The sequence below is a fragment of the Phyllopteryx taeniolatus genome, unplaced genomic scaffold (genome assembly GCF_024500385.1).
Source record: "Phyllopteryx taeniolatus isolate TA_2022b unplaced genomic scaffold, UOR_Ptae_1.2 contig_31, whole genome shotgun sequence".
Lineage (NCBI taxonomy): Eukaryota > Metazoa > Chordata > Actinopteri > Syngnathiformes > Syngnathidae > Phyllopteryx > Phyllopteryx taeniolatus.
Genome location: NW_026903239.1, coordinates 106,311 through 132,442, shown reverse-complemented (window position 1 = coordinate 132,442; position 26,132 = coordinate 106,311). Strand labels below are relative to the sequence as shown.

The 26,132-nt window shown below is 44.4% G+C and overlaps 2 protein-coding genes across 2 annotated transcripts; one reads left to right on the top strand and one right to left on the bottom strand.

The window, feature by feature from the left end:
* Nucleotides 1–862: 862 nt before the first annotated feature.
* On the bottom strand, nucleotides 863–13,587 carry LOC133473626 (gastrula zinc finger protein XlCGF57.1-like). The gene is made up of 3 exons (XM_061765227.1): nucleotides 13,147–13,587; nucleotides 12,045–12,202; nucleotides 863–8,314 (listed from the first exon to the last, which is right to left on the bottom strand). Exons 2-3 carry the CDS (start codon nucleotides 12,169–12,171, stop codon nucleotides 6,834–6,836), a joined length of 1,608 nt encoding a protein of 535 aa, XP_061621211.1. The 5' UTR covers nucleotides 12,172–12,202; nucleotides 13,147–13,587; the 3' UTR covers nucleotides 863–6,833.
* A 3,817-nt stretch (nucleotides 13,588–17,404) lies between these two features.
* LOC133473629 (gastrula zinc finger protein XlCGF57.1-like) lies at nucleotides 17,405–25,827 on the top strand. The gene is made up of 4 exons (XM_061765232.1): nucleotides 17,405–17,476; nucleotides 17,581–17,643; nucleotides 22,442–22,740; nucleotides 23,446–25,827. The coding sequence occupies exons 3-4, from the start codon at nucleotides 22,482–22,484 to the stop codon at nucleotides 24,744–24,746; spliced, it is 1,560 nt and encodes a 519-aa protein (XP_061621216.1). The 5' UTR covers nucleotides 17,405–17,476; nucleotides 17,581–17,643; nucleotides 22,442–22,481; the 3' UTR covers nucleotides 24,747–25,827.
* Nucleotides 25,828–26,132: the final 305 nt, after the last annotated feature.

Here is a 26,132-nt window from a genome sequence, read left to right as displayed (position 1 = left end):
GTACAGCTTCCAACCCACTCTGAGTCCAATTTCCTAATCTCTGTACATTGAAGTGGATGTAGTTTATCCCATCAACATTTTTATTAATCGTACACCACCAGCATATGAAAGACTCAAATCCTCCTGCAACCTGGTCACCCAATTTGTATTGATTAGGAACCCCCACGAGGAACACCTGGCGTTGATGTATGTTGGATTATTTTGCCCCTGTCATGACAAATCTCTTTTTTGTATATGTTTTTAGATTGGACAAAAACATTGGTGCCCTTTCCATTAAATCTTGAACAGGCATAGGGTATACTGACACATGCAATATCTAAGTGATAATAGCGCATAATCTAGATATATCTTTAGGTAATCTATCAAACAGTCTATCATCTCCGCACCACCACCAGATGTCGCTCCGTGCCACTGGCACAAAATTTGGTTTGACTTTTAAGATTACTTTAACTGTGTGTCGTTCAGTGGTCCTAATTTTTTTTCCTTTATTAATCATGTTTATACAAGTGAAATTATTTGGTGCTACTAAAGTAGAAAACATCGGTTTGTGTTTATCTGCTTCTTTTACGGGAAATATAGGATCCCATGATTTACAAGGAACCAATAATCAGTAGTTATGTTGTTAAAATTAAATTAAAATTTGTCCACCTTTCTTTGAAGTTTTCAATGGCATTTTTGGTTTAACACTGTTCCTATAACACAGTACACAATATACAATACACAACATAACACAAGCCGTTTTGCTTAGGTTAAACTCCTTTCTATGTTATTTTGCTGTTTTTTTATTTTTTATTTATTTTTTGACCAACTGGACCAATCATAACTTGTTTCACCAATGAGGTGTTCCCATCCAAAGCCTATAGTTGCATACCAGTCATATCCAAATCCCCAATTCTGCCCATTCTCTTGAGCATCATTGGTGAAAGCCGCATATGGAATTATGATTAAAGCAGCTTGATTTTGGGGGGCACAAAATATTAAACCTTTTTGCCGCGTTTGGAGGCCATGCGGACAATTTTGATCATCAGCTGTACTCCTTTTGACACGAGTTAATGATTCAAATTTTTTTATTATTGGGTTTGTCATATTGGTCCAGTTGGTAGGTGATTTTCTATCTAAAAATGGGTTTTATCATTTAGGGTGGGACGTCCCATGTACCACAAAAACAAAACCAACACCATAGTAGCCAAAATTACTACGTATCCACTTATCAAATGTCGTAACCAATGTGGGTGTGCCATTCTGCTGAGTTCTCACTAAAAGGGTTGGTGTCTTTTTTCTTCACTGACCAGCAAGCGTTTTCAGAATCTACACATCTGCTCCCGCTCCGTTATCAGACTTTAGCTCACCTTCCTTATTTGAGTACTCAGCTGAAATGACTCTTTTACAGTGTGTTAAATGAACCCACGTATTTCTTTCTGCTATTTTTTAGGGCTGTAAAGTGTCTGTGCCATCATCCCTCCGGTTGAGACGTGACACAGCATGTCTCAATATAGCAGCCCATTTGAATAGTTTTTTTTTTTTTTTTTTTTTTTTTTTTTCCTGTGCTAATGTAAATTTCATTTTGTAGTTTTGCACTTTGTTTTTCCCAATAATTGCGTTCTTGTTGTGGAATACTCATATTGGCTATCAGTATAGATTGTACCATCTTTATTTATCATTAGTTTGCATGCCTCGATTTATGCTACTAATTCAGCAGCTTGTTCAGCCAATTCCTGTCAATCATGCTGCGTGCCTTCGTCATTAAGGGTGTTAGTGTGGCTGGATTTAAGGTTGTGCATCGCTCAACAGTCAAATGTGGTTCTGATAGCAAGATGGCAATGCAAGATAAATGTCTTGCAGGTGATTTGCAATAGGAGAGCAGACACTGTATGTGGGACCTTTAGGGTGAACTGCTCTCTAGTTGAAAAATAAGCTATTGGTCTTAGCTTATCACCGTATTGTTGTGTAAGTACGGAGGTCATGCAATAGCTTTTACAATCTACCATTTGAATGAATGTTTTATCATTAAATTTGGAAGGCCTAGCGCAGCACTGGAGACCAAATGTTGTTTAATGTCACAGAAGGCCTTTTCTGCCTCTGTACTCCATTAAACAGGTGATGTCATTTTAAGGTTGTTTTCATATATTAATTTTGACAATGGTGCAACAATTTCTGCATAGTTTGGAATCCATGCTCTACAATAATTTGTCAGACCTAAAAATGATTATTATATGTTTCTTCGTCTGTGGTTTAGGATTTTTTAAGACTATAGCTCTCCTGTCTTCTAATATAGTCTTTCCTCCTATACTTAAATTATGGCCTAGATATTTAACTTGTCTTTTAAATCATTGCAATTTATTTTTTGTTAACTTTATGTCCCTCTTCTGTTAGATGATGCAGTAAAGTCAATGAATCCTTGCATGTCTCTCCATCTGTAGATGCCAGAAGACATGCGTGTTGTCATAACTTGTGAATAATTAGTTAGACTTTCACAGTAACCTTGCGGTAATCTAGTAAAAGTATATATATATATTTTTGTTTTCTCAAATGTGAATGCAAACCAAAATTGACTGTTATTTTCTATTGGTACTGTAAAGAATGCATTACTTATGTCTACTACTGTAAACACAGTAGCGTCTGGTTTTAATGAATTTAACAATGTGCGTGGGATTGGTACGCATGCTGCTCTCTGTATTACTGCAGCTCATCACATTCTTTTTTATCTTTTATTTTTGTGATAAGCTGCAAGGCTGCAGACAACAGGGCCTTCCCCATGTTTAACTGTGGTTTGTCTGGGATATCGATTGTGTAATAGAATGTACTTTCTCTGTTTTCCAGTGTTACATCGAGGTCCTCTCTTTTTAATTTATGTTTGAGTACAAGTCCTAGTTGGCATAAGCCGTCTCTTCCCAACAAATTCACAGGGCACTCCGGGACTTCGAAAATGGGCATTCTACAAGGTTATTTCAGGTTTTTCAGTGTCCAAACTCAGAATGTCCTGTAAATTGAAATCCACCTCCTCATTCTCTGTAATGTTTACACAAGAGGATTTGTTGAGTTGGGAAGCAGGCTGGCCTAGTCATGCAGTAGTTTGTCCGTATTCTCTTTTCTTTTTCTTTTTTAGGGCATTCACGTGCAATGTGGCCTTTGTTTCCACAGCACCAACAGATGGTATTATCATAATAATTTCGATTTCTACCATATCTTACTCTCCCACGGTCTCTGCCGTGCCCTCTAAAATTATCTCTCTCTCTGCCTTGATAGTATATTTCTGTTTCTTCGTCGAGGAAGACATCTATCTTCTCTTTTTGTTTTTTGTCTAACACTCTTTCTGCGTGGAGGGCATGATTAACATATTCCTCCAGAGGGCCAGTTGCTAGGTTTATCCAATGTTTATCTACCCATCTGTTAATGTGTTCTTTCGAATTCGCATGTAAAGCATTTTTTAACTGTTGTTGATAAGGTGTGATGCCGGCTACGGCCTTTTTCACATCCTCATTAGTCCAGTTTAACCAGAAGAGTAAGTCGTCAAATCCATCTTTTTGTATTTGTGATATATCATTTTTGTGTCGACACTTTATTTCGTTTTGAAGTTGAACTATTTTTTGCGAATTTAGCTGGCCAGCGAAACCGTATTTGGTTATCCACGTGTTTTTTGTAGTTGAACATATTTCCAATCTTTACACGTTAGGTCTATTTTTTGATCCTGTTTACTGTTATTTATTCCCATTTTTGTGAATTTGGAAGTCAGTTCATTTGCACCTAGAGTGACCTAAATACTGACTTTATTCAAAAATGACAGGGTGACAATAAATGTCTGAGTTTTGGTAATTCTCAAGCTTCTACCCACACGGGGAGGATTCTTGCTTCTGCTTCCAAACCCAGTTGTCACTTACAATCCAGTCTTATACATTCATACTTTTACACATACACACGATATTAATAACGTTTTTATAAACACACGAAAACACGGAAACACAGAAACACAGAAATACAGAAATACAGAAATACGGAATTTAAGTACGTACAGGACTCCGCCGTCCCCACGGATTTTATCGGATTCCGTCCTCCATCTCACTTGCCAGTGACTAGTATTACACAAGGTTTGTTCTGCCGCAGACTTCTTCGTCGCGCAATTCACTCACTCTTTAATCCTTTTTTCCCCAAAAAATTTTTTAAAATTTAACTCACCACTCGTCTTCAATCCTGTGGATTGTCGTCAACCTTCAGATCCCAGTTGAGGAGGACGAAGACCAGTCCCGTAAAAGGGTCTTACTTGCCGTGGCCACGGTCTCTTAACTGGAAGTCGGCTCCACAACTGGAATCCTCGGGTGTGTTGACATCCGGCTCGAAGGACCAATTTAATGTTGGATTTATCTTACCCAACATTATAAAAAATAGACACAAAAGGAATGAAGACGCTGGTTTCTTTTTCTCATGAGGAGGGCGTATGGGAGATTGTTCAGATCACAGTCTCTCAACACGCTCTAAACAATCCCCCCCCTCGCTCCTGCTTTTATTTGAAATAGGAGGGATTTACAAATCATAATGTTCTAAGCAATAAGACACAACACAAAATATTTGATAATAAGAGGGTTTTTTCCAGACATAGTATTCTAAGTAATAAGACACAACACATAATATTGAACCAACACCTGTCACGACCCGACCACATCCGATCACGTCCTTGGTCCAGGCGCCCTTCCATCGGATGATGCTGAGTCTTCTTTTTGAAGGCGAGACATCTAAAATTGTCCATTATACTAATGCAAGCTAAGCAAATAAATGATAACTTCTACAATTTATCTAACAATATCCCATTAGCATTTCATTCATGTATTCAGGACCATTTAGTGATTTATAGACCAGTAGCAGAACTTTAAAATCTTTTCTAAAGCTGACTGGAAGCCAGTGTAAATACTTTAGAACTGAAGTAATATACTCTGACCGCTTTGTTCTGGTCAGAACCCGAACCGCAGCATTATGAAGGAGCTGCAGCTGTTTAATGCTCTTTTTAGGGATTCCAGTCAGAAGACCATTACAACAGTCAAGTCTACTTGAGATAAAAGCATGGATGAACTTCTCCTGGTCTGCTTGACACATGCAAGCCTTCACTCTGGATATGTTCTTCAGATGGTAGGAGGCAGTTTTAGTAATTGGTTTGATATGACTGTTGAAAATCAGGTCGGAATCTATCAGAACACCAAGGTTTCGGACTTGGTCGTTGCTTTTTAAAGAGAGTGACTCCAGGTATTTATTAAAGTCCATTTAAGTTCAAGAATTGGCTGAGTTGATTCAAAATAACTTTCTCAACAATCTTGGCTATGAAAGGGAGATTGTCAAGATTGTCTTAGTTTTAATAGGAGCGACAGCATTCATGACATTTGAGATTTTCCAGGTGAAATTGTCAAAAAGATCATCATCAACGGTCTCAGCATTGACAGTTTGTGGCACAGCAACGGTCTCCATAAACTTAGTGGCGGTGCTCACATTTATGTGCCTTTTCTGAATAGACATAGAGGTTGTCTGAACTTTTGGAAGAATCTGGAATTCAAAGAATACCCAAAAATGGTCAGAAATAGCCAAATCCTTTATGTCAATTGATAGAATTTCAACATCCTTAGAGATGACCAGATCTAAGATGTGACCTTGACACTTAATATGTTGAGAGAGGTCAAGTGTGTCTAGTATAGCAGGGAGTTCTTTCGATTTTTTTCCCTATGTTATTGTCAACATGAATGTTAAAGTCTCCCGTTATGACAAAATAGTTGGAGTCAGGACAAATAACTGACAGCAGTTTTGAAAAATCCTCCATAAATTTTCCATTGTATCTTGGAGGTCCATAAATTATTAAAACAATCACCTTTGGGTCACCTTCAACTTAAAAACAAAAACTTAAAAAAAGAGCTAAAAATCACCCAGTATAATTTCTTTACACTGAAATAATGACAAAAATAACAGCAATACCACCCTATTCGACACCGTGAGTCCGGGGGATGTTGGAGGATGGTCCGGTCGGGGTCTTGAACCTAGGTCCCGCACGGTGGCAGGTGATGATCCAGATTATAGTTTGTAATGATGTCATTCATCATCATTTATTTATTACCCAGTGACCTGATACTGAAAAGAGCAAGTCTCGCAGAGATAACTGGAGACAGTGGTTTGATAGACTCACATTTTATCCTCACTAAATTTGTAGTTCTACATTTTTTGTGCCATATTTCTTTGACCAACTTTCTGTCCCTTGTAATTACAGGGATAAAAAAAAAATGCCTGATCTCCTTTTGAGTCTGACTTATTATGGAAAAGATCCCGCAGATATCAGTCAGATTTGCAGATAAGATTCTTCATGGGTGGGAGGAAGGGCCCTTCGCATCTTAGTGGATGGCGGTTTCAGGCGAGGGGGGATGGGAGGAAGATCGTGGTGTGAATCCTCCGATAGTTTGGATGACGCTGATGAATCCGTCTGCGCCTCATGTCGCCTTATCTCTCGGGAACAACTGCATCCTTTTGTCCTTCAGCCGTGTCAAAATGGCCACTGTTTTCTTTTCGGGCCGGTAAATGACGTACACAGTAAAAAAATGTTGGCAGCGAATAACCTAACCCCTTGTCTATTTAGATGAAACAGTCTGCCTTGTAAAGATGTCTGTGCTCAGAAATTGTCAATGAAACTCACGGACAACGGAGTACACACTTCTTTGAGCCACTTATTTAATTGACTGAGCCAAGAGAAACGTTCATCTCCAAATCGGACAAGTGGGGAGTTTTTCAAGTGAATCTTTGACCACAAACTGAGCAGGCACAAGGTTTCTCTCCAGTGTGTGTTCTTGTGTGTTTTATTAAACTTCCCCTCAAATAGAATCTTTGACCACAAATGAGCAGGCACAAGGTTTCTCTCCAGCGTGGGTTCTTGTGTGTTTTGTTAAATTTCCCTTTTCAGAGAATCTTTTACCACAAACTGTGCAGGAAAAAGGTTTCTCACCAGTGTGGGTTCTTGTGTGTTTTGTTAAACTTCCGTTTACAGAGAATCTTTGACCACAAACTGTGCAGGAAAAAGGTTTCTCACCAGTGTGGGTTCTTGCGTGTTTTTTTAAATTTCCTTTTTCAGAGAATCTTTGACCACAAATTGAGCAGGAAAAGGGTTTCTCTCCAGTGTGGGTTCTTGTGTGCCTGTTTAAGTGTCCCTTCTGAGTGAATCTCTGACCACAAACTGGGCAGGAAAAAAGTTTCTCTCCAGTGTGGGTTTTTTTGTGTTTTATTAAACTTCCCTTCAAATAGAATCTCTGACCACAAACTGGGCAGGAAAAAGGTTTCTCTCCAGTGTGGGTTTTTTTGTGTTTTATTAAACTTCCCTTCAAATAGAATCTTTGACCACAAACTGAGCAGGCACAAGGTTTCTCTCCAGCGTGGGTTCTTGTGTGTTTTGTTAAACTTCCCTTTTCAGAGAATCTTTGAGCACAAACTGTGCAGGAAAAAGTTTTCTTGCCAGTGTGGGTTCTTGTGTGTTTTATTAAATTTCCCTTTTCAGAGAATCTTTTACCACAAACTGTGCAGGAAAAAGGTTTCTCACCAGTGTGGGTTCTTGTGTGTTTTGTTAAACTTCCGTTTACAGAGAATCTTTGACCACAAACTGTGCAGGAAAAAGGTTTCTCACCAGTGTGGGTTCTTGTGTGTTTTTTAAAATTTCCTTTTTCAGAGAATCTTTGACCACAAATTGAGCAGGAAAAGGGTTTCTCTCCAGTGTGGGTTCTTGTGTGCCTGTTTAAGTGTCCCTTCTGAGTGAATCTCTGACCACAAACTGGGCAGGAAAAAGGTTTCTCTCCAGTGTGTGTCCTCACATGTTGTTTCAAAATGCTCTTATTAGCAAATGTTTTCCCACAATGAGAACATTTCCATCGTTTGTTTGCAGTGTGACATGTGATAGCACCTTCAGACTGTCTATCATCATCATCATCAGTGTCAGGAGAGTGCGACGTCATGTCGTCACTATCTGACAGCGGAGCTAAGAGTCCGTCTGCTTGTGATCCTCCACAGCGCTCTCCATCCCCTTCTGTTGCCATGTGTTGACTTGACCTGCTGCTTGGAGGCTCCGCCCCTCTGCTCTCCTCACTTTGACCTTCATCTTCACTCTTCATAGGGACACCAGTCGATGGAAACTTGGTGATATCTTCCTCTTCCTGCTTGATGTGGGACCGAGCTTCTTCCTCCTCTTTTTTAATCGAAATGGGCTCCTCCTCCTCTTTGATGTGGTGGACCGCTTTGTCCTCCACTTCCTCTTTAATGTGAGGGGGCTCTGGCTCCTGCCGCTCAGTACGAAGATCTTCAGTGATGTCTGCAAGACAAGAAAACAAAGAAAGTTTGGTCAATCTTTTCTCACATTGTGACTTTAATGTGTATTATGGTTTAGATTTATATTTAAGGTTAATGTGAAATCAGATGAGTTTGATAGATTGGAAATCATTAAATTGGGCAGATCAACAAAAATAAAACTGGAAAAAGTGGAAAATAATCAAGTTCATTAAAACAAGTATCAATCAAGCTAATACAGTGGACCCCTGCATACACCCGGTTTGGCATTTGCAAATTTTTCTGGATAGGTTTTTTACATAACAGTGGCCTCTCAAACAATTTCAGATCCATCCATTCATCCTTCCATTTTCTGAGCCGCTTCTCCTCACGCGGGTCGCGGGCGTGCTGGAGCCTATCCCAGCTGTCATCGGGCAGGAGGCGGGGTACACCCTGAACTGGTTGCCAGCCAATCGCAAGGCACATACAAACAAACAACCATTCGCATTCACAGTCACACCTATGGACAATTTTAGAGTCTCCAATTAATGCATGTTTTTGGGATGTGGGAGGAAACCGGAGTGCCCGGAGAAAACCCACGCAGGCACGGGGAGAACATGCAAAGTCCACACAGGCGGGGACGGGGATTGAACCCCGGTCCTCAGAACTGTGAGCTCGAGCGGCTCCAACTACCGGAGACGAATTCCTTGTGTGTGTGTTTTTTTTTGGACATACTTGGCAAATAAAGATGATTCTGATTCTTCGTTGGTTTTCGCCAATTCTTCTTCGGGGTGGGCGGACTGTGGGCGTTGGGTATTTTTATTTTTTGGGGGGTTTGGGCGGTTCCCGGGGGCCGGCGCGATGGCCCCGGTTGGTTCTTGATTCTCGATGCCCAACCCTACTCACGACGGACGCTTAACTTGAAACGCTTTTCTGTCAAACTGCATTTTCAATTAACATCAGATTAATTATACACATAAGGTCTTATATGTGTGTGAAGAAAAAAAAAACTTGTTCACTGTGCTCGAGTGCCGTCTACCGCTGCGCTCCACCCCAAAAAATAAAATGATGTGTGGTGCGCAAAAGCGCACTAATACAATTGAATTTGGTGGGCATTTAATATTTTGTGTGCACGCAGGACACTTCCATGTTAGCAAGCTATAGACCCCTCTCAAAATCTCCCTTTCATAGTCAACATTGTTGAAAGAAAGTTATTTTTCATCAACTCAGCAATTTCTTGAACTTAAATGGACACTTTGACAAACTTCAATCAGGTTTCCGAACTCATCACAGTACAGAATCTGCTCTTATCAAAGTGCTAAATGATAAGGTTGAACACTGACTCGGGAAAGGTGTCAATTCTGGTCTTGTTGGACCTCAGTGCGGCTTTTGATACAGTAGATCATTACATACTGCTGAACAGGTTGGAAAGGTGGGTAGGACTAAATGGAACAGTCCTTCAATGGTTCAGGTCCTACCTGGAGGAAAGGAGTTCTATTGTAACCATTGGAAGTGTCACCTACGGTCACGAGCTGTGGGTCGTGACCGAAAGAACAAGATCCCGGATACAAGCGGCCGAAACGAGTTTCCTCCGCAGGGTGTCCGGGCTCTCCCTTAGAGATTAGGGTGAGAAGCTCGGTCATCCGGGAGGATCTCAGAGTAGAGCCGCTGCTCCTCCGCATTGAGAGGAGCCAGATGAGGTGGCTGGGGCATCTGATTCGGATGCCTCCCGGACGCCTCCCTGGTGAGGTGTTCCGGGCATGTCCCACCGGGAGGAGACCCCGGGGACGACCCAGGACACGCTGGAGAGACTACATCCTTCGGCTGGCCTGGGAACGCCTCGGGATCCCCCCGGAAGAGCTGGATGAAGTGGCTGGGGGAGAGGAAAGTCTGGGCGTCCCTGCTGAAGCTACTGCCCCCGCGACCCGACCCGGGTAAGCGGTAGAAAATGGATGGATGGAAGTGTTCAATCTCATCGAATGGCAATGACCTATGGGGTCCCTCACGGGTCAGTTCTTGGACCCTTCCTGTTCAGCCCATATATGCTACCCTTGGGTCAAATTCTCCAGAACTTTAATTTTGACTATCATAGCTATGCAGATGACACACAGATATATCTAACAGTGTCTCCAGATGACCAGAGTTCAATTGAGGTATTGTGTCATGGTCTAAACCATAACTGGATGAGCCAAAAATGTCTTCAATTAAACCACAAAAAAAATGAGATAATTTATTTTTGGAAATAAAGAAAAGAGGATTGCTGTTAGGAAATACCTGCAGTCACTCTCTTTAAAACTCAAAGACCAAGTCCGAAACCTTAGTGTTCTGATAGATTCCGCCCTGACTTTCAACATTCATGTCAAATCAAGTAATAAAACTGCCTTCTACCAGCTGAAGAACATATCCAGTGATAGCTAGCATGTGTCAAGCAGACCAGGGGCCTCGTGTCCAAAAAACGTGGCGTACGTTCTTTTCCACGGCAAAGTTCAGATGTATCAAGGGTGAAACGGCCGGTGCCTCACGCCAACTTCATGGCTGGCGTACGCACGTTTCTACAGCCTTTGGTGCTTTGGCGACACTTTTAACCGTTTCCGAGCATCATCTCTATAATAAATCAGAGACACATGAACATTTAGCACTGATGAACAATTAATGCCCGGCAAAATTTGATGACAACAATGTAATTGAGGCAAGGACTCGGAATTCATTTGTTAAAAACATGCATGCTAGGTTAATTGCCCGTAGGTGTGAATGTGGTTGTATGTTTCTGTGTGCCCTGCGATTGGCTGGCAACCGGTTCAGGGTGTACCCCGCCTCTCGCCCGAAGATAGCTGGGATAGGCTCCGGCACGCCCGCGACCCTTGTGAGGATAAGCGGCTTGGGAAATGGATGGACGGATGAAGATTCATTACAAATACCACACATCCAACATATACGCATGAACCTTTATCTCGCAGGGCTGAGTGGAGGTTACCGGATGAACACATTTGTTATGAGTTATAACCTTGTTGGGTGATCAGAGTCAGCCACATGTGCTCCCACCACCCGAAAGAGTAGCGTCACCCATGATCGCGTTGATTGGAATGTACGAAGGAAATGCGCTTGAATCATGCGTACGCACAGATTCATACATCTGGATATTTTTGTGCGTACGACGTTTTCTGGATTTGAGCGTACGCCATGTTTTAGTAGGAAATCCATCCAAGAAAACCTTCTCCAGAGGGCTCAGAGCCTCAGTCCGGGCCGAAGGTTCACCTTCAAACAAGACAATGACCCTACGCGCATAGCTAAAATACCGAAGGAGTGGCTTCAGAGCAACTCCGTGACTCTTCTTGAATGGCCAGCCAGAGCCCCGACTTAAACCCAATTGAGCATCTCTGGAAAGACCTTTTAATTCTCATTTCTTTTACTTATTTGAGTGCTTTTAAAAAAATTCAAGAATTCAAACTACAATGCAGCCTTTCAAAACACCTGGCTCCTTTACTCAGAATGGTTAGAAAGATGTATTTAAGAATTACGGAAGAATTCCACGGATGTCAGCTGGTCCTCACGTTGTGTAAGCTGCATAACGTACGTGATCGCATCTTTACTCCTATTGGGGTAGGCTAAGAGAATTGTTAACCGTTTTTTGATTCGGGGGTTTGCCGTCGGGGCGGCCGGCCCCCCCGGTCCAGGGTGGCAGCGGCCACCACGTAGCTCTGCCCCTGCCACAGAACCACATGGTACACATTATTGGATGACATTCAAGTTCGAATGCCTGCAACAAGTGAACCAACCTGCTCTGCGTGGGACAGTTGGAGGCTGCCGATTGAACACGACGTCCAGTCGTTGACGTCGTGGCTCCTTCTCCTCTTTTGGGCCGCAGAGTTCCTCCCCGTACTCCGCTGTGCTTCTTGAACACATTTTCACACGACGATCACACCGCTTTTCCGCTCTACATCGGAGGGATGAAAAAGGCCAGTGCAAATCGGACAGGTGAAAGATTTGGACATTGTGGGCTAAACGGCACGTGAGTTAAAATGGTGTATTATATTTCAACAGTACTGAAGGCAGACTTCCTTTGAGAGGGCCAAATGTTTGGCGATCTGTATTCGCAACAACCATCTTTTCTTTGGAATTCTACATCAAAGGACGTCCTTTAACCGATTGTATGTTTATTCGGGTTGTCCTGCTCCTCCCACACAGTAACCCGTCTTGGGTTTACAACAGGCGTCCCGGTCTTCAAAGAGGACTGTTTTGCATTATAGCAGAGAAGGGCTTGACCGAGAGGTGGCAACAGGCGGGTAGGGTTATTTCACGGACACAGAGGCCGGCTTAACCCTCCAAATATGGTCATGAGGAGCACCGCCTTCCGGGTGCACCCAGGGAGGGGCTAATTCCACGCCCAGAGAATTCAACCTTGATAAAGTGAGATCCAGGGGTTTTCGGGGGCTTTTTCGTTGTTCTGGCAATGTAAGCAGCTGTTATGACACTAAGGCTTGTTCAATAAATCCAATTAGCCCAAACGTGTCTCCAAGTCTTCAGTCATCCCTGCCCAACGGACGTGCTGACCTCCGACTCGGAACCAGAGACGAAAAAAATCCACCTCAATGCTAAACGACCAAAGTCGTCAACAAGAAAACAGTAGAATGTGTCATTAATTATGCGTCGTAAGAAACACCAGACAGAAAAGAGACAGCTAATTTGTGAGTGGAAGTTTGCGTTGACACATTATAGACAGTATTCTACAGAAGGATTCACAATTCAATTAGGTTAATAAGAACAATAATAATGATGATTCAGAAAACCATTGGTACAAGATATGATTTCAGTATCTCAGACAAACAAAGCTGATAGAACGTGAGCGTGTGCGTGTTTAGATATTGTGGAACACTTTACCTCCCGCTTGATCTCTGCTTAGCGAAGTTTTGATCACAAACGTGTCTCTTTGCTAGCAAGCTAAGCTAAGCTAAACAAAGCTAGGTCGAGAAGCTTCAACGTGCACGAGACGACTCCAACCGGACACGAAGATTGCACGAATTCCTCTTCGTCCACTAAAGTCGTGATCAGGGGCGTCCCGGCGTCGACGATTCACAACATTCGGTCCAAATTCAGGAAGATTTGCTGAAGCGCGATTGTGCCTCCTCCCGCAGAGCGAGAAGGGAAAGGAGCTATATTACCCGTGATCCTTTAGGGCAGAACTATTTAAAGCGACAGGCCACCGACTCCAGCCCAGTGATACACTACTTCTGACTGGGAAAAAAAATTACGGTAATAGGCCGCCTACTCAGGCGAAAGCCACCTTCAAAATAAAAGCTTGCCAATAATACGGACGTCAGTGCTCTTCGGTTAAGGAATGCAACCAGCAAAGTTCCTTTGAATCTTGAGATAGATTAAAAATGTACTTTAGTTGATCTTCTAGGAAAAATAAATGGTAATGGACTGCACTTATGTCGCGCTTTATCGACATCATCACGGCGCCCGAAGCGCTTGACAAAGCCTCACATTCACACACACGTTCATAAACCAATGGGCGACTGCTGCCATGCGAGGCGCTGCCAGGCCCACTGGGAGCAAATTAGGGTTCAGTGTCTTGCTCAAGGACACTTCGACATGCGGACAGTCGTAGCAGGGATTCGAACCTGTTCTACCTACTGAGCCGAAGCCACCCCAACATAATCCCGTTGGTATCGAAAGACAAGGCCAGATCTGTGTGACAGAACGCCAAGGACTCCACTAAAAGAGGTTTGATGAAGATCTGATATTGGATTTCAAAATAAAAGTCTCTGAAAACCGCATATTTTGCTGTCATTAGCCCTGACTGAAACAAATCTGTTCCACCACCCCAGGGGCCTCATGTCCAAAAGGTGCGTACGCACAAAAACGTGGCGTCCGTTCTTTTCCACGGTAAAGTTCCGATGTATCAAGAGTGACATGAGCGTGGAAATGTGCGGTCCCTCGCGCCAACTGCACGGCTGGCGTACGCAGGTTTCTGCAGCTGTTGGTGCTTTGGCGACACTTCGAGGTGATGCTGGGAAACTGTTCTCCTAAATCTGCACACCAGAGACACGTGAATAATTAGCACTGATGAGCAATTCATGCCCGATTCAACATTTGATTTCAACAATGCAATTGAGGCGAGGACTGAGAATTCATTTGTTAACCAGTGTATTTAATGAACCGCTGATAACCACGGTGGGCGACTGGTTAGAGCGTCAGCCTCACAGTTCTGAGGACCGGGGTTCAATCCCCGGCCCCGCCTGTGTGGACTTTGCATGTTCTCCCCGTGCCTGCGTGGGTTTTCTCCGGGCACTCCGGTTTCCTCCCACATCCCAAAAACATGCATTCATTGGAGACTCTAAATTGCCCGTAGGTTTGACTGTGAGTGCGGATGGTTGTTTGTTTGTATGTGCCCTGCGATTGGCTGGCAACCGGTTCAGGGCGTACCCCGCCTCCTGCCCGATCATAGCTGGGATAGGCTCCAGCACGCCGGCGACCCGAGTGAGGAGAAGCGGCTCAGAAAATGGATGGATGCTTCGAAGACTCCATACCAGTAGGTGGCGGTAATGCACTGAGAAGTTTCTTGCCAACCGTCACAGAACACTGAAAAAAAGACGACGAAGAAGCAGCAGCAGCAGCAGCAGCTCGACGGACGAGCGAGGCGGCAGGAGGCTCGATCGTACTTCAGTCCATCTTGTTGAATTTGGAGCGAATGTTGTGAATCCTCCACGCGGGACGCCCCTCATCACTACTTTAGTGGACGAAAACATCATTCGTGCAATCTTCGTCACTTCGGTTGGAGTCGTCTCGTGCACGTTGAAGCTTCTCGGCCGAGCTTAATTTAGCTTAGCTTAGCTTAGCTTGCTAACAAAGAGACGCGTTTGTGATCAAAACTGAGCGTGAGGTAAAGTGTTTTTCTTTCCGCCACCTACCAGTAAGGAGTGGGGACCACAATGTTTCACGATAACACCAAAACAATGAACCCGAATCAAAACAACAACGTTGTTGTTCTGTTAGCTTCCTTTGTCTGACATACTGAAATATTATCCTGAAACAATTATTTTCGGAAGAATACCGTCTAGAATGTTCCATCACAAATTAGCCGCCTTCTTTCCGTGTCATATTTCTCACAATGCATAATTACGTTCCCCTATTTCCTCGTGTTGACTTTGGAGCTTTGCCATTTGAACTCACGTCGTATTTCGCCCACAGTGTCCAAATCTGAAAGGCTGCTTGAAACTGTTTGCCTTCAAACTCGAGCGCAACCCACGCGCGCACTTTTGAAAATGTACTGCAGTTCACCTCCAAGTCGAGGGGGTCGCTACTGCAGGCATTGGCGAGGACACCACAGGGTGGCGTTTCCTCTGCATATTTTCCGGTAGCCGTTTTTCCTTTCCTTTCCGGAACAAGGAACAGAGCAACAACAATGGCGACCGTGGACCAGTGTCTGCGAGAACAAATGGACCGAGATGACCAGATGATATGTTTAACGATGCTGCAAAATCAATCGAGATGGCGGTGGCGTAGATGCTCGGTAGAACCGAGGGGGACGCCGAGTACGTCATCGCGGCACGTGACAAAAACGGACCAATCACGAGAGACGATCTCTGCGGCGTTCGACGCGCAGCAACTATTTTTGTCTTGTAGAGGGGCCGCGCGCAGCAATTCGTCGCTCACGTGATGCAATGCGGGCGGGAGTATAAAGACGCCTTTAATCTTGATGTCATTGTTTCACATATCTGACTTGCACTTGCTTTTCTCATCTCTCCAACGTAGAGCAGAAAGTGTCGTGATCGGCGGATGAAAATGTGTGCAAGAAGGACAGCGGCGTACGAGGAGGAACTTTGCGGCCCAAAAGAGGAGAAGGAGCCACGGCGCCGACTCGTGGACGCCGTGTTCAATCTGCAGCCTCGAATTGTGCTACGCAGAGCAGGTTGGTTCACTTGTTGCATGCATTCGAACTTTACAGTTCAGAGGACAGAGATTTGAAACTTTTTCTTGAGAACTTTTGAAGCCCTTGACAAGCCACATCTGCCATTTGGAAGTGATTATATAGCAGATATACAGCAGTTAAATCGCTCAATATGGTGCAGGATGCGTCTTGTGCTTTTTGCATCCGGCGCCTTCCGGTCTTCGTCTCTTTCCGGCGCCGTGACGTCACACGAGCCAAACGGCATTGTGTGTTATTGTTCCATGCTGTTGTTCCCGTCCTTGTATATTTGTTGTTGTGTGATTTAGCGATGTCACGATGGTTTATTGTGTGGCATTTGGTTGTAAAAATGGTTCAGGCAGAAAAATGAATGTGTGACCAGCGGATAGGGAAAGTCAATCGACAGGGGAAGAAACGTGCTCAGCTACGGGTGCCGAGCAAGCATTCCAAACTGTGCTGATCACTTCGAACTGGCGTGTTTTGAGAAAGTGAAGTCCTCAGCCCGACCGAAGCGCCCCGACCAGTCCCAAACGTAGGGGAACGGGCACCGGACCCCCCCCTCATTCATATGTAGAAAATGTCCCCATTCCTTCCTTTCCAAATATATCGAATTCTGGATCTTTCAGTAGAGAACTATTACAGCGGCAGGTTGGGGAAGGTATCATGTTTGAGGCAGAGAGAAATTGGAGCGTGATCTCGAGTTATTATTGGATGTATTTTCGAAGTGCTGTTTTGAGCAATTTTGTTATTTGTAAGAAAGTAATCAATTCTAGAGAAGGAGCGGTAAACAGAAGTGTTACCTTTTTGTTTTGAAATTATTATTTTTTTTCCCGACGTATCTCGGCGAGTCCGAATTTGTGCATATATTCATCTAATATTTGGGAAGACTGATTGTTTGGAATTATGTTTTTTATTTGAGAGGTCGATGGTTGGATTAAGTACTATGTTAAAGTCACCACCGATAATAATTGTTGAATTAGGTGACAAATTGGTCAAATGTGAATAAAAGTTGGATCATCAATATTAGGGGCATATAGCTTAACTAATCTGTATAATTTATTAAATATAGTTGAATGAAAAAATAAGTGTCGGCCTTCTGGGTTCAATTATTGTGCTATTTAGTGTAAAAGTAGTGTATTATGAATTAGTATTGCGATTACTCGTCTGCTGTTATAGCTAGCTGAAAAGGACTGACTGAAATTGAAATTGGACAGGTAAATTTCTTCAGAATGCAGCCTTATGGGGGGGGGGCACAAGCCAGTGCAAATTCTTCCAGAAGACTGGACCACTGCAGCCAAGGTGATCAGAGAGGCAGGCAGGCACACAAACTCCTTGTGTTTTTTCGACATCATTGGCAAATAAAGATGATTCTGATTCGGAGAACTTGGTGTATCTTCTGGCAGGAAAGGAGACACGGAGACTTGGTGGTGGAACCCCAAAGTACAGGAAATCATACAAGGAAAAAGGTTAGCTAAGAAGAAGTGGGACACCGAGAGGACCGAGGAGAGGCGAAAGGAATACATTGCGATGCGACACAGGGCAAAGGTAGAGGTGGCAAAGGCCAAACAAGAGGCATATGATGACATGTATGCCAGGTTGGACACTAAAGAAGGAGAAAAGGATCTATACAGCCTAGACAGACAGAGGGATAGAGATGGGAAGGATGTGCAGCAGGTTAGGGTGATTAAGGATAGAGATGGAAATGTGTTGACTGGTGCCAGCGGTGTGCTGGATAAATGGAAAGAATACTTTGAGAAGTATTTGAGAATGAGGAAATTGAGAGAGAAGGGAGAGTAGAAGAGGCAAGTGTGGAGGACCAGGAAGTGGCAATGATTCGTAAGGGGGAAGTTAGAAAGGCATTAAAGAGGAAGAAAAATGGAAAGGCAGTTGGTCCTGATGACATTCCTGTGGAGGTATGGAAGCATCGAGGAGAGGTGGCTGTGGAGTTTTTGACCAGCTTGCTCAATAGAATTCTAACGCGTGAGAAGATGCCTGAGAAATGGAGGAAAAGTGTACTGGTGCCCATTTTTAACAACAAAGGTGATGTGCAGAGCTGTGGGAACTATAGAGGAATAAAGTTGATGAGCCACACAATGAAGTTGTGGGAAAGAGTAGTGGAGGCTAGACTCAGGACAGAAGTGAGTATTTTCGAGTAACAGTATGGTTTCATGCCCAGAAAGAGTACCACAGATGCATTATTTGCCTTGAGGATGTTGATGGAAAAGTACAGGGAAGGTCAGAAGGAGATACATTGTGTCTTTGTAGATCTAGAGAAAGCCTATGACAGAGTACCCAGAGAGGAACTGTGGTACTGCATGCGGAAGTCTGGAGTGGCAGAGAAGTATGTTGGAATAATACAGGACATGTACGAGGACAGCAGAACAGCGGTGAGGTGTGCTGTAGGTGTGACAGATGAATTTAAGGTGGCGGTGGGACTGCATCAGGCATCAGCCCTGAGCCCCTTCCTGTTTGCAGTGGTGATGGATAGGGTGACAGATGAGGTTAGACTGGAATCCCCGTGGACCACGATGTTCGCAGATGACATTGTGATCTGCAGTGAAAGCAGGGAGCAGCTGGAGGAACAGTTAGAAAGATGGAGGCATGCACTGGAAAGCAGAGGAGTGAAGATTAGCCGAAGTAAGACAGAATATACGTGCATGAATGAGACGGGTGGTCACTTCTGCCATTCCCACTGTCTTCTTTTCGGCCGTCCCGACCTCCACCAGTTCCTCCAACCGACCTCTCCCGGGTACCTGAAGAATATCATGACCTCTCCCCCATTTTCAGCAAGGACCTAGGCATCTTCTTCCCTCCAGCCGCCTCTTTAATCTTTCCCTTCCTGAAAAAGAAGCTATGGAAAATTATATCCGCGACTCCCTTGCCTCCGGACTCATCCGGTCCTCTTCTTTGCCCCCCGGTAGCCGGCTTCTTTTTCGTTGAAAAGAAAGATACCGCTCTTCGCCCCTGCATCGACTTGTGCGGTCTTAACGACTTAACAGTGAAAAATAAAGCCCCGCTGCCCCTCATCGATCCCTCCTTCGAGCCCCTCTGTGACACCCAAATATTCATAAAGTTGGACCTGCGGAGTGCGTAGCATCTTATCCGCATTAGAGAAGGGGACGAATGGAAAAGTGCCTTCAGCACCCCCCTCAGACACTTCAAATACTTGGTCATGCCGTTTGGGTTAACCAACGCCATAAATGACGTCCTCCGTCAACCTGTTCGTCTTTGTATATTTAGACGACATTCTCATCTTCTCCCGCTCCCCCGAAGAACATCGCCAGTGCGTCCGTCAAGTCCTTCAACGCCAACTCGAAAATTGTCTTTTTGCGAAACCTGAAAAGTGTGAATTCCCCCTCTCGTCCGTTCACTTCTCGGGATACATCATCCCCAAAGTACAGTTACAAGCAGACCCGGCAAAGATCAGAATCAGATCAGAATAATCTTTATTTGCCAAGTATGTCCAAAACACACAAGGAATTTGTCTCCGGTAGTTGGAGCCGCTCTAGTACGACAACAGACAGTCAATTGACAGAGAACACTTTGGAGACATAAAGACATTGACAAAAAACAATTGTGCAAAAAGATGCAGAGTCCTCTAGCACTTAGAGCAGTTCGAATGACTAATATCGCAATAGTCCGGTGCAATGACCATTGTGCAAAGGGCACTGAGACTTCAAGGAGTGGATGCGGTTTAAAGTGACGAGTGTGCGATAATCTGGGACAATGTTGGTTGTGCAAAGGTTTCAGATACTCCTCAATCAGTGTGCAAATGGAGCAGATGCTACTCTGGCATGAGTGGCCAGTATATGCAAATAGTGCAGCATGGCGAGACAACTACAGTGAGTGCACGAGTAATACATAATTGGCCCCACAGAAATGTGACAACGAACTCAAGTCAAAAAATTGCCAGCTTGTTGTAATGGAATTATAGGTTAGCTGTTTAAGAAGTTGATTGCAAGAAGGAAAAAGCTGTTGGAATGTCTTCTAGTTCTAGTTTGCATTGATCGGTAGCGCCTACCTGAGGGAAGGAGCTGGAAGAGCTGGTGACCGGGGTGCGGAGGTTCAGAGAGGATTTTGCACGCCCTTGTCTTAGTTCTGGCAGCGTGCAAGTCCTCAAGGGTGGGCAGGGGGGTACCGACAATCATTTCAGCAGTTTTGATTGTCCGTTGCAGTCGGAGTTTGTCCTTTTTTGTAGCAGCACCAAACCAGACTGTGATGGAAGAACACAGGACTGATTCGATGACCGCTGTGTAGAACTGTCTCAGCAGCTCCTGTGGCAGGCCCTGCTTTCTCAGAAGCCGCAGGAAGTACATCCTCTGCTGGGCCTTTTTGAGGACGGAGTTGATGTTGGTCGCCCACTTCAGGTCCTGAGAGATTGTAATTCCCCGGAACTTGAAGGTCTCAACGGTTGACACAAGGCAGCTGGACAACGTGAGGGGGAGCTGTGGCGAAGGATGCCTCCTGAAGTCCACGATCATCTCTACAGTCTTGAGCGTGTTCAGCTCCAGGTTGTGTCGGCCGCACCGCAGCTCCAGCCGCTCCGCTTCCTGTCGATATGCAGACTCGTCACCGTCCTTGATGAGGCCGATGACAGTGGTGTCATCTGCAAACTTCAGGAGTTTGACAGTCTGGTTCGCTGAGGTGCAGTCGTTCGTGTAGAGAGAGAAGAGCAGCGGAGACAGGACACAACCTCGGGGCGCCCCAGTGCTGATCCTGCGTGTGGATGAGGTGGCCTCCCCCAGCCTGACCTGCTGTGTCCTGCCCGTCAGAAAGCTGTAAATCCACTGGCAGATGGCAGGTGAGACGCTGAGCTGGAGAAGCTTGGATGAAAGGAGTTCAGGGATGATGGTGTTGAACGCTGAGCTGAAGTCCACAAACAGGATCCTCGCGTAGGTCCCTGCACTGTCGAGGTGTTCTAGGATGAAGTGCAGTCCCAAGTTGACTGCATCATCCGCAAAGATCCAAGCAGTCGTCAACTGGCACATTCCCTCCACCTGCAAAGAGCTACATCCTTTCCTAGGCTTCGCCAATTTATACCACCGCTTCATCCGTGACTACAGCAAGGTTGCCATACTGCTCACGAGTCTCGCCTCCACCAGCACCCCTTTCCATTGGACGCCTCAAGGAACTGGTCACCAGCGCTCCCATCCTGCGACACCCCAACCTTCCCTCCGTGGTGGAGGTTGACGCCTCTAACACAGGGGCGGGAGCCGTCCTCTACCAGCGGGACCCAGTTTCCCCAAAACTACATCTCTGTGCCTTTTTCTCCCGTCACCGTTCCACATTCGAGCAAAATTATGATGTCGGGAACCATGAGCTGCTCGCCATCGTTTGGGCCCTGGAGAAGTGGAGGCACTGGTTGGAGGGGACCGTTACACCCTTTACTTACCCTTTACTGCTCAGTGACTGTTTTTTTTTTTTTTTTGTCAATGTCTTTCTGTCCCCAAGGTGTTCTCTGTCAATTGACTGTCTGTTGTCGTACGATAGCGGCTCCAACTACCAGAGACAAATTCCTTGTGTGTTTTTGGACATACTTGGCAAATATAGATGATTCTGATTCTGATTTATTATATGGTGAAGGAACCTGTGTTTTAAAATCTCCTAACTCCCGTGGTTCCAAGCGTGTTCGTTTTCGTGAAAGAACTTCGTTCACAACAATGTATCAAAACCAACCAATTTATTCCCGACAGAGGAGTCTATACATTTGCAGAGCTCTGGGTTCGTAACTACCATATTTTATCCTTAGCAGATAAAGTAGTCGAACAAAAAACTATCTGACTCTACCACAGACTTTATACAATGTTTCAAACAGGCCAGTATGGAATCGCTGTCGTCTGATTGGTCCGTAATCTGACGTCATCGTTGTTCTGCGGACCATCTGATCTGGCTCCAGACTTCTGCTCCAGGTGTCGCCTGCAGATTCCTGCATTCAATGTTTATAGTGGCTCCCCGCAGTTCCTTTCTTCCTTGACATCTGTCTCCAAATACCCCCCGATGGGGGCCTTCCTGCAATATACTCCTATACTCCAATACACATTCTCTTCCAAACTAGTTAGAATTACATATTACAATATAAAGTATTCTATATTCCCTTCAATGGACTGACCACAAAAACCTGGTTTATCTCCGTTCCACCATTAATCCCCGACAGGCTTGCTGGGCTTTATTTCACAGTTGGTTAAATTTCTGCCTCTCCTTCTGCCCTGGTTCGTGCAGTGGCAAGCCTGAAGCCCTCTCCTGTATGTTTTCACCCCCCTCCAGTCCAACAGAACCAGAATCCAGCCTCCCTTCCTCGTGCTTCATGGGACCAATGACTTGGAAGATCGAACAGGTGGTTAAAGAGGCTCAGAAGACTCACCTGGATCCCAAGACTGGACCTCCTAACTGGCTGTTTGTACCCGATTCCGGATGCTCTGATGTCCTTCAGTGGCCCCACAACTCCAAGCTCACCTGTCATCCCGGCATCACCCGAACCACCCATTTCATCCAGCACTTCTGGTGGCCCAGCCTAGTCAAAGACACCCGAGACTTTGTACTAGCCTATTCCGTCTGTGCCCGAGGTAAGGCTTCACATCAACCCCCAGCTGGTCTGCCCTTACCCATTCCGAGCTGCCCTTGGTCCCACATCTCCCTGGACTTTGTCACCGGCCTACCCCCATCTGAAAGTAACACCGTCATCCTCAACATTATTGAGCGGTTCTCCAAGTGTGTTTGCTATAGACCTCTTCCCAAATTGCCCTCTTGTCCTCAGTGTGTACAGACTTCATCCGTAACCATCCGACTACCTGTATCTGGACTCACCCGATTTTGTTCTCTTCCGTCTCCAGTGTTCCGACAGTGCCTTTCCGCCCTTGCTGTCTGCTCCAACTACACCGCCAAGCTTCATCACCTGCTAACGTTCCCGCTTCCTGCTCACTCCTTGTCCCGACGGTCCACCACCTCGCCTAAGATATCCTTACCGTGAGACAGTCCGCAATAAACCATTCTAAATCTACTCCCTCCGCCTCAGTCTGCTCTTGGGTCCAGTCCAATTCACATACGAATTTGAATCGTGACAACTTGTTTTTATGAACTTTATTATTTTACACTTTTCCACATTTTATTGTTGTTGTTAACCTGCCCAATTTTATTATTTCCCATATATCAAACTCATCTGGCTTTCACATTAACCTTCAATATAAATCTAGACCATCATACACAACATTAAAGTCATAACGTTAGTAAAGACTTGCCAAACCGTGTGTGTTTGTCTTCTTGTCTTGCAGACATCACTGAAGATCTTCGTACTGAGCAGCAGAAGCAAGAGCCCCCTCACATTAAAGATGAAGTGGAGGACGAAGAGGTCCACCACATCAAAGGGGAAGAGGAGCCCATTTCGATTAAAAAAGAGGAGGAAGAAGCGCGGTCCCACATCAAACAGGAAGAGGAGGCTATCACCACATTTCCATCGACTGGTGTCCCTTTGAAGTGTGAAGATGCAGGTCAAAGTGAGGAGAGCAGAGGGGCGGAGCCTCCAAGCAGTAGCGCAAGTCAACACATGGCAACAGAAGGTGATGGAGACCGCTGTGGAGGATCACAAGCAGACGGACTCTTAGCTCCACTGTCAGATAGTGACGACATGACGTCACACTCTCCTCACACTGAAGATGATGATAAACAGTCTGAAGGTGATAGGACATGTCACACTGACAACAAACAATGGAAATGTTCTCATTGTGGGAAAACATTTGCTTATAAGAGCATTATGAAACAACATGTGAGAACACACACTGGTGAGAAACCTTTTTCCTGCTCAGTTTGTGGTCAAAGATTCTCTGAGAAGGGACATTTACAAATACACAAAAGAACCCACACTGGTGTGAAACCTTTTTCCTGCTCAGTTTGTGGTCAAAGATTCACTCAGAAACAACACTTAAAAAGACACACAAGAACCCACACTGGTGTGAAACCTTTTTCCTGCTCAGTTTGTGGTCAAAGATTCACTCAGAAACAACACTTAAAAATACACACAAGAACCCACACTGGTGAGAAACCTTTTTCCTGCACAGTTTGTGGTCAAAGATTCTCTGAAAAGGGACATTTACAAATACACACAAGAACCCACACTGGCGAGAAACCTTTTTCCTGCTCAGTTTGTGGTCAAAGATTCTCTGTTAAGGGACACATAAAAATACACACAAGAACCCACACCGGTGAGAAACCTTTTTCCTGCTCAGTTTGTGGTCAAAGTTTCTCTGTGAAGGAAAGCTTAAAAAGACACACAAGAACGCACACTGGTGAGAAACCTTTTTCCTGCTCAGTTTGTGGTCAAAGATTCACGCATAAAGGAAGGTTACAAAGACACACAAGAACTCACACTGGTGAGAAACCTTTTTCTTGTTCAGATTGTGGTCAAAGTTTCTCTGACAAGGGAAACTTAAAAAGACACACAAGAACCCACACTGGTGAGAAACCTTTTCCCTGCTCAGTTTGCGGTCAGAGATTCTCTCGTAAGTCTCGGGTTAAGACACACAAGTGTGCTGGTGAGAATAGCAGTGATCAAGATGCTTTTAATGGAAATGTTTAATCTAAAAAGGATTTACTGAATGCAGATTTTTGTATCCCAGCTTTTACTGTATCTTCTTCTTGTCCATATATTTTCGAAAAGCCTCCCACGGGCAAATGTTGAGAATTAGCACTGATGCCAAAATACTTGAAAGGGACAAGTTAATGGTGTGAACATAGACACTTCTTCCATAGTTCTGGACTCATAAATGATATCTGCAGGAGAAAAAAAGCCCTCCAAAATAGATTAAATCAGAATTTTAGAATCCTATACTGATAAACTATTTGATTTTCAGCCAGATTTTGGCCCGCCCATATTTTGTACATGTCGGCCTGTTAAAGCCTGACGCCTCATGTCCCGAAACTGCAGCTGATCTGATTTGAACTTATCTGATCCATAAAATAAAATAAAAAAAGGGGGGATTTATTGTTGTAATATTTTCAGAGGTTGAAGCTGCCAAGAGTAAAGATGTCCGCATAAATTGTTGACAGTTTTTGGACATTAAGCCATGTTTTTTTGGGGTTCATGCATGAGGCTTGCAAGGATGTGGCACTCGCCCACCGTGTTGGTATGATTTTAATGGTGACACCCTAATAAATTAGCAATTTTTCAGCCCATTCAATTAGTGATTGAACATAATTTTGTGGTACCAGCTGTTGTTCATGTGGTGCAATGATATATGACAGCAATGTAAGATGTAATACCAGCTTGAACAAAGCGGTGTTTGGAAACTCAAGCAAGCTGTTTTTTTGTTGTTGTTTTTTGTTAAATGTATTGTAGAAGTTATGATTTATTTACTTAGCTTGCGTTAGTATTATAGACGATTTTGAGAAAGGAAGATATCTCTCCTTCAAGAAGATGACTCAGCAGGAATCATCTGATGGAAGGGCGCCTTGACCAAGGACGTGGCAGGTGTTGGTCCCATGTCTTCACCTTGAAACCCTCCCCTTAGTGTGTTGTATCTTGTTGCTTAGTACGTTATGTCTTGTAAAACCTTCCTAGTTCAAATAAATGCAGGAGCGACGGGAGAGATTGTTTAGAGCGTGTTGAGAGACTGTGATCTGAACAATCTCCCATACGCCCTCCTCATGCGAAAAAGAAACCAGCGTCTTCATTCCTTTTGTGTCTATTTTTGATAGGTGTTGGGTAAGATAGATCCAACATTAAATCGGTCCTTCGAGCCGGATGTCAATACACCCGAGGATTCCAGTTGTGGAGCCGACATCCATTTAAGAGACCGTGTCCACGGCAAGTGAGACCCTTTCCGGGACTGGTCTTCGTTCTCCTCAACTGGGATCTGAAGGTTGACGACAATCCACAGGATTGAAGATGACTTTGGTGAGTTAAATTTGAAAAAAAAATTTAGGAAAAAGGATTAAAGAGTGAGTGAATTGCGCGACAAAGAAG